This window comes from Eucalyptus grandis, chromosome 1 (genome assembly GCF_016545825.1).
Source record: "Eucalyptus grandis isolate ANBG69807.140 chromosome 1, ASM1654582v1, whole genome shotgun sequence".
Taxonomy (NCBI): Eukaryota; Viridiplantae; Streptophyta; class Magnoliopsida; order Myrtales; family Myrtaceae; genus Eucalyptus; species Eucalyptus grandis.
This window is the reverse complement of record NC_052612.1, coordinates 46897510-46910798: the sequence shown is the minus strand read 5'-3', so window position 1 is coordinate 46910798 and position 13289 is coordinate 46897510. Positions and strand designations below refer to the sequence as shown.

At 42.9% G+C, this 13289-nt stretch overlaps 3 protein-coding genes across 3 annotated transcripts; all 3 read right to left on the bottom strand.

Moving 5' to 3' along the window:
* Positions 1-402: 402 nt before the first annotated feature.
* On the bottom strand, positions 403-2815 carry LOC104446429 (EEF1A lysine methyltransferase 1). The gene is made up of 4 exons (XM_010060285.3): positions 2415-2815; positions 1212-1370; positions 967-1045; positions 403-786 (listed from the first exon to the last, which is right to left on the bottom strand). Exons 1-4 carry the CDS (start codon positions 2715-2717, stop codon positions 635-637), a joined length of 693 nt encoding a protein of 230 aa, XP_010058587.2. The 5' UTR covers positions 2718-2815; the 3' UTR covers positions 403-634.
* A 1939-nt stretch (positions 2816-4754) lies between these two features.
* On the bottom strand, positions 4755-9045 carry LOC104446418 (pentatricopeptide repeat-containing protein At2g20710, mitochondrial). The gene is made up of 2 exons (XM_010060276.3): positions 8561-9045; positions 4755-6715 (listed from the first exon to the last, which is right to left on the bottom strand). Exons 1-2 carry the CDS (start codon positions 8897-8899, stop codon positions 5405-5407), a joined length of 1650 nt encoding a protein of 549 aa, XP_010058578.2. The 5' UTR covers positions 8900-9045; the 3' UTR covers positions 4755-5404.
* Positions 9046-10701: 1656 nt separating this feature from the next.
* LOC104446407 (40S ribosomal protein S5) lies at positions 10702-12880 on the bottom strand. Its single transcript, XM_010060267.3, has 5 exons — positions 12818-12880; positions 12618-12709; positions 11458-11729; positions 11078-11281; positions 10702-10968 (listed from the first exon to the last, which is right to left on the bottom strand). Exons 2-5 carry the CDS (start codon positions 12705-12707, stop codon positions 10914-10916), a joined length of 621 nt encoding a protein of 206 aa, XP_010058569.1. The 5' UTR covers positions 12708-12709; positions 12818-12880; the 3' UTR covers positions 10702-10913.
* Between the last annotated feature and the right edge of the window lie 409 nt (positions 12881-13289).

Sequence of the window (13289 nt, the reverse complement as noted above, 5' to 3'; positions counted from 1 at the left end):
TCCGATTCTTTATCTGAAAAAAAAGAAGGGATTTTTTTAGAAAAAGAAGAAGGATATTTCGTTCTTGATAGTGGCTAGGAGCATTGAAATTGTAGAGAGTACTGCTTGATCATTTCTACCAACTTAAAGCTCCAATTACTGTTCTTTTTATGTTTTGCAAAAGCATCCCGTAGAAAACTACATAACATCCCAATTTCGAGAACCTCCATTTTGACTTCAATCTTGTAATTTGACTTCAAATCAGGCCAAATAGTTACTTTTTTTTTCCCCAAAATCACCTTATCATATCATTCATCCCATCTTGAGTTTCGTTTGTCGAAGGGTAACGTTTCTAGGTAGCCTTATCATATCATTCAACCCATTGAGAGTTTCAAAAGTTAAGGACATAAAGTAGCATACATATTTGAGAAGGGTCCGAATTTACTCCAAAAACGGCGGTCAAAAGTTGCATTATTCATCAACCTAGGATTTTTTTATCAGAATCAACCCAGGGTTAAGTTTTCAGAGAAATGCAGACACTATGAAGCACTCGATTTTGAAGTCATGCCTCCAGGCAAACCGGCAAGCTTATGACATCCCTTTTGACATGAAAAACAACACTAACAAACAAAATTCACATCAAAAGAAGCATCATCTATTTCTCTTGCTCCCATCCTCCCAATCGCATCCCTGGATTGTAGTTAGTGAATAGGCGAAACTCATTCCCAAGCTTGCTGGAATGCTTAGGCCGGAATATGCATGGATGCAAACCAAGAAGTTCTGCAGCTCTATCCTTTTGAACTTCTCCTGCAAGAATCTCAGAATTTGCCAGGCATTAGGAAGGGATATAAAGCATCCAGCATACTCCAAAAAGGGGGGAAAAAGAACTGCAGCAGTTCATAGCTATAACGTCACTGCAAATGAAAGACAATGAACCAAAAAGACAGGTTTAAAGGTGCCCCAGGAGGACTAACAGTCGATAAATACCTGTAAGTAAAAGCAAGCAAGCGTTTGACTGCGAGAGGAAAGATATGGTTTGAGCAACTTTCTCCAAGCACTCCCCACTCTGTGGTTCATAAAGAAAGGGATCAGAATGTATTCAGCCGATAATGGAAAGAGATACATAAGCGTGTCTACTAAAGGATCTGCCAGTTCTGGGACAAGATAAGAGATGGTAAGCATAGAATAGGGAGGCCTAAGCATTTATAGTTCACGAGGCCACATAAACTTACCAGGTATGGAGGATCTGCAACTATAACTTGGTAAGCATGCTTCATTTCAGTTGGCAACTCTTCTGGTTTATTGTAGTCATAAAACGTGAAGTCACTTCCGTATTGTTCAAAACGTTTGTCATACTCGAGCAGTTGCACAGATACACAGGGATCAATTCTCTGATATGATACCACAAATGAGTTACTTCAAAGACCTTATCTCATAATGACATACCAAATTCCAATGACATGCACACTCGATAATCTGAGAAACAGGTGTTGATGAAAAGAGTAAACCCATACCAATAGTTAATAAGATTGCTACTGTAAATCATATCATTATGCCCGAATCTTTTCTTAGACATCAAGGCTGGCCTAAATCATAGGTCTGACAGGCACAGAAAATATTTTACCTGTACTACAACAAATGGCAAGATGCAACACATATAGATTGTTCACACATTTCACGAAACTATCTTCCCATTTGATAGTTGACAAGATACCACAGACCCACCTACTAATTACATTATATAAAATAACTGCCACAGAAATTCAAAAGTTCAAAAGTTCCAAGCTTGAGTGTTCCAGCGTGGATAGGATCAACATACTAACAACCTTGAGGTTCTACTTCAAAAACAGGTTCAACAATAAGGGGACAAAGGCGATATGGCTTCCGAACAACAATAGTTTCGGTAACTGACGATTCACCTTCATTTCCCTAGAGAGACAACATATGTCAAAATGCTGAAGAGGAAAGGATACTCCAATCTGAAGTTTGCTTCCGTAAAATGGCGCTTGAAAACAACTTGCTTATTCCAAAGTCGAATCTCATTTGATTAATTGAGCATGGGGTCACTGAACTTTGAAATGATCATCGCATTTTGCACGAGGCGTCGAGTAGCTAAAACTAAAAGGCAGTATCAAGAACATTAACCAGATCCTCATCGCTGGTCCTTTGCGATTACATGGAGCAACAATTACACCGACCGGAGGCTCATTGTTAACTGGCAAAACACAAACCGCGGTTCAAAAATCACAGTCGATCAGTTTGTCAATCCGGTTTCACAATTTTCACGATATTAATAATTTAAGCCTGAGCCACCGCCAAAAATAATGAGCGGAGAATTAAACCCTAACCCAATTTTTCCCCCCAAAAAAAAGAAATGCTCGACCACCGAAAAGCCGATGGAACCAAAACCAAAAAAAGAAAAAAAAATGGCGCACCTTGAGATAAGCATAAAGCGTGGGGCAAGCGATGCAAGCAACGCGAGAGGGAGTGCCCGAACAGAGCGCGAGGACTTCGTTGGCGACGGCCTCGGCCGTCTCGCGGTCGTACCAGAACTGGCTCAGCCTCCAGTCCTCCGTCACCAGCGCCACCTCCGACTGGTCCGCCGGCGACTCGTTCTGGTTCTGGTTCTGCTCGCGGAGGAATTCCTGGAGTGCCGCGAGGGCTTGTGAGCTGAGCGTCGGCGCGTCGTCGTCGTCGCCGCAGTCGACGCCGACGTTGCGACCCGCGAGTTCTTCCATGGCTTTGGAATTGGAAAGGGACGGCGATGCGAGGACGGCGGCCGGGGTCGAGGAGCTACAGCGGCACTAGTAACCACGGAAGGCGCACTCCCCTTCATTTTTCTCTTTTTCTTAATTTATTGTTGTGCATTTTCTAAATTCTTAAAGTGAGAATTGGGTGAACAATTTTTTTGCTTCATTCGAATTTACGTGTCTCGTAATTTAAATTTTATTTGATTCGAAATGCTTAAAACTAAATATATTCACGTAGAGATGCTCATATAACCCATATACTTTTAACATAATGTCCAAAACATTGAATCGCTTTTATTTAGAAATTTTCAATTATTTCTGGAAAATAAATCATGATTTGCTTTTTTCTAAGCAAAAGAGCAAAGACATCATGGCCAGTATATCAAGCCAATTCTACCCAGCCAGCAGTAATTTAACGTTACTTGCGTTGATGTGATATTTTTAAAATAATATTTTCTAATTTTTCTAATTTTTTTATAATATTTTCTTCTTTTTTTTTTTCCATTCTCCTTCCCTTTCCCCTTGTCCTCCCTTTAGCTTGACAAAGGGTGCGTTTGGAAGGGCGTTTAAGCCCATCTAGCCTCCAAAGCTCCTTCAGCCAAAGAGAGGGTGTTTGGCAAGCCCTCCAAGGAGCTTTCAAATGAAAGTGGAGTCATTGGAAATCTTTTGAAAGCCCAAGGCTAGAAGGACCTACTGGGCTTTTAGCATTCTACCAAATCTTTGAAAACATTTTTTTTCTTTCCTAAACTACCCTCATTGATTTTTCATATTTCCATTATTGTCCCCGTATTTATATTTTTTTAAATGAAAAGGAGCGTGGCGATCTAGATCTGCGGCGCCTCGCGGCCGTCGGCCGAGGTCGCTCGACCTCGGGCGACCTCCGGCGAGGGTCGCGCGACCCAGGCCGAGGGCCGCCGAGGTCGCCCGACCTTGGGCGACCCTCGGCGAGGGTCGCTCGACCCGGGCCGCTCGACCCGGGCGACCGCCGCGGGTCTCGCGGCCGCAGCGGGGTCGCGCCGCCCGGGTCGCGCAACCGCGACCCCCGGTCGCCCGAGGTCGGGCGACCTTCGGCGACCCTCGGGTGGGTCGCGCGACCTTCGCCGAGGGTCGCCCGAGGTCGGGCGACCTCCGGCGGCCCTCGGCCGGGGTCACGCGACCTCGCCCGACGTCACGGCGCCCGGATCCGGCTCGCCGGCGGCCGCAGCCCTTTGCCGAAGGGTTTAGCTGATTTTTCAAAAAAAAAAAGAAAAGAAAAGAAAAGAAAAGAAAAAAAAAAATATATATATATATATATATATATATACACATTATACCCATCAAAAGCTCCTTGCAAATGTTCTTCTTACCAAACACACATTCAACACAAAGCTCATTTGCAAAAAAATTTTACCAAACACTGTCACATTTTTCCCAAGTAGCTTTGCTTTTCAAAGATTTGCATTGACTCAAAGCTCATTGCAAATCTTTGCCGAACCAAACGTGGCCAAAGGTCACCGACCATAGGCGAGGGCATCGCAGCCCTCGCCTGGTTTGGGTGAGGGATGCCAAGCGATGCCTTTGCCCACTGTTGACAAGGATATTATAGCCCTCGCCTGAGGCCAGCGTGAGTCGAGTGACAACCCCTGTTCACCTTACGAGTAGGGGAAGGGCAAAAAAAAGAATAAAATTATAAATAAATTTAAAAAATATTTAAAGTATTATTTTAAAAATGTCACATGATAGTAGCACCACGTTAGTGTTGACCGACCACAATTGATCGAATGAATTAAACTGGCATAAATGCAAAAAATTTGGAACTAAATTAGCAAAAAATATATATATATATATATAACTGAATTGACATAATTATAATAGCTTTAAGACTTTTTTTCATAATTCTCTCTTGCTTGCTTTTTCCATAAACAATGAACAAGCTATGAGTGCCAAATTGTTAGAATATCCAAGGACACATTTTGATTCGGTTAATCACAAATTCACAAAGAAGGTAAACATATTGAACGGGCAGAAGGTAAGAAAAGCCGAAAGAGATCCAAACAATGAACTCAGCCATTGAAATGCGATTCCAAAAGCGGAACAACAAAATCTGATCCTGTTTGCACTTGCCGTCGATGATACATGAAGTATACGTTTGCCCAAAATTAGCTAACGAGGACCGAGGAGCCCTCCCAAGAGAAGAAATGAACACGACATTGAGGCTGATAATTAGAAGCTTAACATCATTCCAGAGACGGTGGCCAAACAAAGCAGCAATTTGTACCATCGCTAGATATTGGTTCGATCGCACGCCACCTTACTAGGACCGAAAAGAAATATAATAGATGGGGCATGATGCGAAACACAAAACCAAGGCCTGAGACATATGAACTTTCCCTGTCCCTCTGGCGCAGTGCAGATTTCATGTTTGCAGCTGATGCTGGCGTGGAATTGACGGCGCTCAATCATATTTCAGATAGCCACCTGCATCTAGCAATTGAGTGAATAGTCTGAAGACAGTTAATATCATTTTTGCCCATATGCATAGCCTCATGAGCTCCACAACCAACTTGTTCACCAGAAGATGGCAACCATAAAGAAATTTCAAGGCATGAGCCCAATCTTACAACAGATATGGTTCCCCCCATAAATTTGTTCACCCACCAAAACGCCCATAGTGCATATGAGCTCCTAATGCTCAGCTAATGTGTTTCTTCACCCGACAAACTTTCACAATCTGAATCGGTGACAGCTACATTTGCATCCCATACACCATGCCCTCTGCTCTTGTCCACTTCCCCAAGTGTTCCTGGTGCTTCAGCATAGTACGCAAGAGCGTCGCCAATAGCTACACTGAGAGCCTCCCAGCTTGCTTTTTTGTCATAAATGCAATTCAACAACCTATTTTGGGCATCCGCAGAAATGATATCTTTGGCCCTAAGCAACTCGATAAATTCTTTGGCTTCTTCAGCACTTTCTTTTCCCATAATGGATTCCAGACACGCGGTCAAAGATTGCAGACCTGGCTTCCACTGAGATGGACAAACCAATATTGCTTTCTTCATGGCATCATATGCCTCTGGCATCTCATTAATTTGGATATATCCTTTTGCCAAATGGTACCATGTCATGTAATCAAGCTTCCCACCTTTCTGTACAATTTCATTCTTAAGTCTCTCAGCCTTCTCAAGGTCACCGGTTCTGCTATAAGCATGAATCAGGTTATTTGGAATACGAATATCGCAGGTCAGATCACTAGACATCCACTGCTCCAGAATCATTTCAGCACTTTCAATGTCATCGAACTTCACCAAAGAGTTCATGACGCAATTATACCCCTTGTTGTACACTTTTCTCTTCTTCTTGTAAACATCCCATACTCTTAAAACTTCATCTTTATTCCCTGCTACTGCATACTGCGTGATAAGAAAGTCGTATGCTGCGTTACTTGTTTTCTCAGTTATCAGTCCCTCACATTTCTTTAGCATTTCCAGAGCTTTATCGAGAAGACCCAATCTAAAGTAGCCAGAGGTCACTACGACACCTGTCGTCCAGTCCCAAACAAAATTAGCATCCATTTTCATCCATTTTACAATCATCTCGAATTTCTCAGTGTCAGAAGCAGCAGTACTCGCACTCAGCCAGATACTGTAGATATATCTATTCAGATTAATCTTTTCTTCTTCCATCTCATTAATCAGAGTATCTACTTTACCATAGTCTCCAGTCCGATAGTAAAGATTAAGCAAATTAGTGAAGCAAAGGACAGACCTTGGGAATCCCAGATGCCTCATTGTCTCCAACAGAGCCTCTGCTTTCTTTGGAAGTTTTGCCTTAGCATAGCAATTAAGAAGAGCAATATAGACCTTTTCGACTTTAAGCTGTCTGGGAACGTTATCAAAAAATATCTCTGCTTGTTCTATCCCATGGACTTTTGAGATCAGATTGAGCCGAACAGCAGCATCCACAGTTGTAATTGCGATATACCTTTTATCAGACATCCACATTGATATCTACAAAAGATAATGAGGATTTAATATAATAAGATCTGAATTTATGAATTATGAGATGATATAGATGGAAGCATCAACTCTCCAACCACTAAATTTCAAAAGAGATCATTACGTAGGCATTGTTATTTGAGGAAAATGGGACCTATACTAAAACCATATGAAAGGTACTATCTTCAATGGTTCATAGCACAGTGACTGGCTATGTAATGTTAACAGTAGCAAGAATGTCAGGAACAGTTGCCTCAGCCCAGGCAGCCTTTCATTACAAATTTCAGATACTATGCTACCCACACATCTCGATCTGAAACTAATCTTGCATACATAACATGATTGGTAGAGACTGATTATAAAGAACAGTAAGTGAACTTAGCATGTCTCATTAAGGACAAAGCAAGCCCTGGAAAGGTGATGGCAGGAAGCATGAAAATGACTCTCACAGTGCATTACTTCATCTCAGCCATATCCATCTATATGCAAAATGGTGCTTGAATTGTAGTGAGCTAGCAGTTAGGAGTACAAGAAAACAAAGTTCCATACTTACGATAAAATGCATGCTTGTGTCTGCGTGCAGTGGCGGTGCACCTAGCATGTGCAACTTAGTTCACTCCCATCAATTCAGTTCATGCAGTTTGGCTTGCATGCAAATAAATCCCCAACATCATTTCATGCCTAATAAATCTAGAACGACACAAAATGCTGGAGCAGCTCTCCCAGTTCGTCTTTGAATCACTAACCCATTTTTTCTCATTTTTCCAATTTTATCTGAAAATCAAAAAAATTTCTTCCACCCAATCCTTGCAACCCTTCAAAAGTGTTTCTATTCGTGGCTCTACCATTGACCACTTATAACTAGGAAGGGTAACAGAAAGAAAAGAAACACACAAGGAATGCACAACAAAAAGCTGACAGGTCTGTTAGTCATGGGAAAGATTATTCTTCTACTTGATGCAGACAGAAATAATTAAATGGCACAACTTCAGAATCAGTTGCACATCATATTACTACTTATGCAGTAATGTAAAGAACAACAGCTCCTACAAAGAGCAGGTTGCTCCACTCTTTCAGGAAACAATGGTGGAACAATAATTGTTTCTTCAACACAGAAAAAGAAAGGAGGAATAGTATCTTTTGGAGGAAGATGCATTTTTGGAGGAAGATGCGTTTAGTCCATTGAAGATCTCCCGAAGACATAAAGGGACATCACTTGTCCTAGCAATCTTGTGCAAACCAGCATTAGCACCCACTCCAGACGTGTCCCAAAAACAGCTTGCATTAAGGGCTGCGAATTTTTTGCTGTACCTTTACAAGGTTGTGACATGGCTGTACTTGCAGCTATAACGATGTGTTTTTTAACATTGAAACCAAAATGCTACGGAATTCTAAAAATGCTTTGCTAAATCTTCTGCCTTGGACTGTGGTTCACGTAGAGCCAGGATCTAGAATCCTCCTCATCAAAAGTGCATGGATAGATGAGGATTCGAAAGGGAGGGGTCCCTCGAAACATGAGATATATATCTGTATTTTGCATACCCTTGACATCCAGCATCTCATTATCTCGCAGCAAGCAAGGAATAACCAGATAATCGAATCAAAACACAGAACCTCAACGGCTCAACCAATCCCCTCTACACAATTTACGCAGTAAAGTCGCGGTTCAGTTCATTTTCACTCCCCGACGTCCTTTTTTCCAACGTCCAGCCGAACTAATAAGCCAAATCCAATCGATCACCGGGAAGAGCAAATCCAATCCCGCGACTACCTAACTTTCTTTTCAGCATCTAGCGCCCCCCGCGCGCCCCCCGCACGCCCCCCGCACAAGTACGCATACACGGATCGTGTAAATACCTCGAGCGCGTGACTGTGCCGACGGTAGGACCTCATCCGCTTGATCAGGCGGAGGAAAGGCCTCCGCTCGACGGAGTTGCCTTCCGCGACCCACTGGTCGAGCACCGGGACGATCGAGATCTTCGAATCGCCGAGAGGGGAGATCCTGCGGAACAGCTCCATCATGGGACCGTCCAGGGGTCTCCTGTTGCCCATTCGAGCCGCTTCGGCCGACGAGAGCGACGACGACGACGACGACGACGATGAGCGTTGAGGAGAGAAGCCGAACGCCGCATTGCTTGCGATTCCGCGAGCCGCGACGCTGCTCGGTGCCCTGCCGCTGGTTTGCAGAAGCTTCATCGAGAGCGAGCAGGGGAGAGACCGGGGTTTAGACAGGGGTTAAGAAAAAAAGGTTCATATTTTCCGATTTCAGGGGGCCGTAAGAAAAATTTTCTTCCGAAAGCATTAGGAAAGAGCATGGATCCCCGGTTCTATTCTGGAACCGTTCGGGCAGGGACCGGAATCAGTTCCACAAATTTTGAACCGGTAATAATTTATCTAATTCCCAATTCCTTATGCTGGGCCGGGCTGAATTGATGGAATCACTTAAGTTTTATTTCTTATTTTTTCATTTGACGGGAGGGATAGAGGTAAACTTTGAATTAAATTTGCACGTCTCTCTCTCTTTTAGAGTCACCTGCCTCAATATCTCTCAATCTCTAGTCCTCCCCTTTGCTCTCACCTCCTTCGCGTAGCCCACCACCGTGGTGTCGCCAGGCCAGCTTATTGCCGTCCACCGCCCCAGTTTTACTGTGCTCACCATCGTCTTTTACTTTTCTTTTTGCGCCATTAATTTGAGGTTTCGGACATCCTCAAAGGTTTCCCCCCTTCTTTTACTTTTCATTTTAAGTCTTTCAAGAGCAAGCACTTGTGCGTAGTCTTTTACCATTTATCAACTGATCTAAGAGAATTCTAGAACATAAAATTCGACGATATTTCTTGAGACGAGAAAACCTTAACCAGCACCAAAGATATACAGAACATCCCGCCCAATTTCCAAGTTTTTCCAACAACGCCGATACACATTCACAAACTTACATGCTGTTTTTGAGCTTAATGCATGTACACGAAACTGTCATCAAGTAGTAAAAGAAGCCAATGTGTTGGGACAACAAAGCTGTCAAACCACCAGACATTTTCGATCCGGGTTGACTTTGAAACCGAATCAATTTCCATAGTCAATAAGGTCGGTTTCCATAGTCAATAAGGTCGGTTCACATTCTAGATCTTAAGAGGCCAATTCCCCATTTGCCAAATCGAAACCGACTCACTCAAAATCAATCACCCCCAATAAAAGGCATAACCTTGCTCCCTTCTTTCCTTCTCCCTTCTTTCAAATTTATCTTCTTTTAATTATGGTGCAAAAATAACATGAATTCTTTTACCGAAGTGATGTTGCATAACACGGGAAGTGGAAAAGAATTGATCAAACACCATCATTGTAATCAATCCCCAGGATCGTGCTAAGTGCGTTCCCTCTCGTACATAGCTCGACGGCCGATCGCTGTATACTTTACACATTCCCTTGCGGATGCCCTTAGGAAGAACTCGTGGAACTGGACACGAATTAGGGCAGCACAGACCAACCCTTATATGGAGCAGGTCATGCATATGCTAACAGGTTCCATAAGCTGAGAGTGAGCATTTTCGCAAAGCCAATTTCAATTACATCCAAATGGATGGGTTCCAACACCAGAGAAAAACGAAGATGATAGTCCCCGCAGTCCACCTCTCTCGAGATCAGAACCATCCTCTGAAGTTTCAAGGCTCACTCCTATTCTCTCGTTTCACTCTAGATGGAATGACATGCTTAACTCGAACAGTAAGATTATGAATTTCATGTAATGACGGTCCACGAGAAACACCTCGCTATCATTCAGCGTGGTGCCAAGAAGGTGCCAAGAAGGCCCATGAGTTGTCAAGCGGATCCACAGCCAGCTTGAACCAACTTCAAAGTGAACAAAAAATGGAAAAAAAAAAGGTACCAGTGCTTGTAGCTCTACCCAAGGAGAGAATCAGAGAACTTGACATGTATTTCGAAAAGAAACGCAACGTGTCAAAGATGCAAAAGCATGCAAGAAACCAAAGCGCAATGCAATATAGAAAACACCAACACTAATAGGATGACTTGAATAAATGAAGCTAACAACATAAAGTATCAGCATCCCTCTTTAATCTTCATAACATGGAGAAATTCAATCCAAAATTTTCATAAGCAAAGGCATATCCAGTGACGTCGTTCCAAAAAGACAAACATAATAAAAAGAAAAGCTACTATGAAACTCTCGCACTTTGAGACTTTGCAGTTCAACTCTCAACGGTTGGCCTTGGCAACTCTCTCTATCTCATCCTTCTTCTTAATGGCATAGCTGCACAAGAATAAATTAGCATGAGTGCACACGACCAAATGACAAGCAGGAAGTTCTGCAGCAAAAGGGTCAGCCATTGTGAGGAAGACAAACAAATGGCATCAGTTACCTGTTGGATGAACCCTTAGCAGCATTAATAAGTTCATCAGCCAGACACTCAGCAATCGTCTTGATGTTCCTGAAAGCTGACTCCCTAGCACCAGTGGTCAGCAGATAGATTGCCTGATTCACACGTCGCAAGGGGGAAATATCCACAGCCTGACGCCTCACAACACCAGCTGACCCAATACGAGTAGCATCTTCCCGAGGACCACTGCAATTAGAGATCACATATTATATAAATGAACTAGGATAATCACAACAACAGTACAATAAACAATTTCTAAGATACTTTTACTCATTAAAATCAACCTTTCCAACCACATCAACTATGACTCAGCGAACAATCTTAACACCCTTGGATAAGCAATAGATATTCTTGATACGCACCTGTTGATGACAGCGTCCACAATGACTTGGATTGGGTTTTGATCAGTGAGCAGGTGGATGATTTCCATGGCATGTTTCACAATTCTGACAGCCATCAATTTCTTCCCGTTGTTTCTCCCATGCATCATCAGGGAGTTAGTGAGCCTCTCCACGATTGGGCATTGAGCCTTCCTGAAACGCTTGACTGAGTACCTACCAGCAGTGTGGGGAACATATGTGGCGTGCTTGGCTGGTTGGACAGCAATGTAATCGTTCAATGAAAGGTCGTTCACCTAAAAGCAACAAAAGGGATTGTCAAAATAGAGTTAACATTGAAAAACCCAATCTTAAAGTTTATGCTTCCCCATTTTGGAGAGATGCTTAACATACAGATTCCTCGATGGTTCTCGTCAATGATTAATAAAAAATTGATCTGATCCTACTAGATTTGAAAACACAAGATCAAACAAATCTATGCCAAACCACACAAAACAAGAATGCTACAAAATCAGTATGATGAAGAGACATGAATATTCTATAAGCCAAAACAAATCAGACCGAGTATGAACCGGAACAATATGAAAGAGTTGCTCAGACACCGAGCGCCTAGACCAAACTTCACAAAGGAGAGAAGTATCTCAGACTTGTAAGATGTCAATCACCATCACCGCTCCAGAATTTCGAGAGAAATCAGGCCTAACGCTTTAAAATGCATCGACTTCTGCTTGAGATGTATCCAGACTAAACTTACTGAATACATTTCGATAAGCAATTCGAGTTAAGGTCGAGGCGCACAATAGCGACCGACACCGACCCCAGACAATATCAACGAAGATCAAACGATGATAAACATGAACAGGAAAGCGATATTGTTAGACCCCAGAAGTTTCAGTAACGCAGCCATTCAAACTCGACCCCCAAGTTAAGGACTTTCCTACATACCCACTACAGCAAAATTACGACTTTCCTAAGATCAAAACACCATCGAACCAAATACTGCTCCTAGTCACTACTCACGCGCTCTTCCGCCAGAATCTAACAGCAGGCAAATGCATCACACGAACTGAGGCAAACAGAAAAAAAAAAAAAAAAAAAAAAAAAAAACAGAACGCATGCGAAATCAGATCACGAATCTACGTTTCGTCCGAAACGACCCGGTTTCAAGGGAGCAATCAGCGGACCTGAACGTCATCGAAGGACCACCGGTTGAAGAGCTTCACGTCGGAGACGGGCTGGATCTCCAGGGTAGTAGCAGGAGCCACGACCGCCATGCCTGCGGACACGAAAGAGAACGCGGTGAGCACGCGCGCGGGGAAGAAGACGCGAAGGACGGGTGCAGCTGGAGATGGAGAGAGAGAGAGAGGGGAAGAGGGGGCGGTACTTGGAACCGAGAGGACGACGGAGGGAGAGGAGGCGGCAGAGGAGGCGGAAGCGCTCTGTCTCTCTCACTGGCGATGGAGAAAACGAAACCCTAAACTTTGATTTTTATATAGCGCCCGGTGAGCGTTAGGGTTTTAATCGGAGCTGCTTTTTTTTTTTTTTTTTTTTGGGGGTTTGGTGGCGGGGAGAGTCGATGGGCCTTTTAGCGACAATGGGCTTTTTCAGCCATCAAGGCCCAGTTAGTTCTTTTGAAGGTTGCTTCTTTTTTCTTTTTCTTTTTTTGTCCTTATTTTAATTATATTACTTAGATTTCTTTTATCCATTACATTTAGAATCAAGCTAGTAAGATGCATTGGATATAATAAAATAAATGAAATATCAAGTCTCAATCTTTATAGTGTATTTGTTTATCCATACTATCCTTTTAAGGGAGGGTTTCTCTTTCGATCTCGCAACTTAAATTTCCTCTGAAC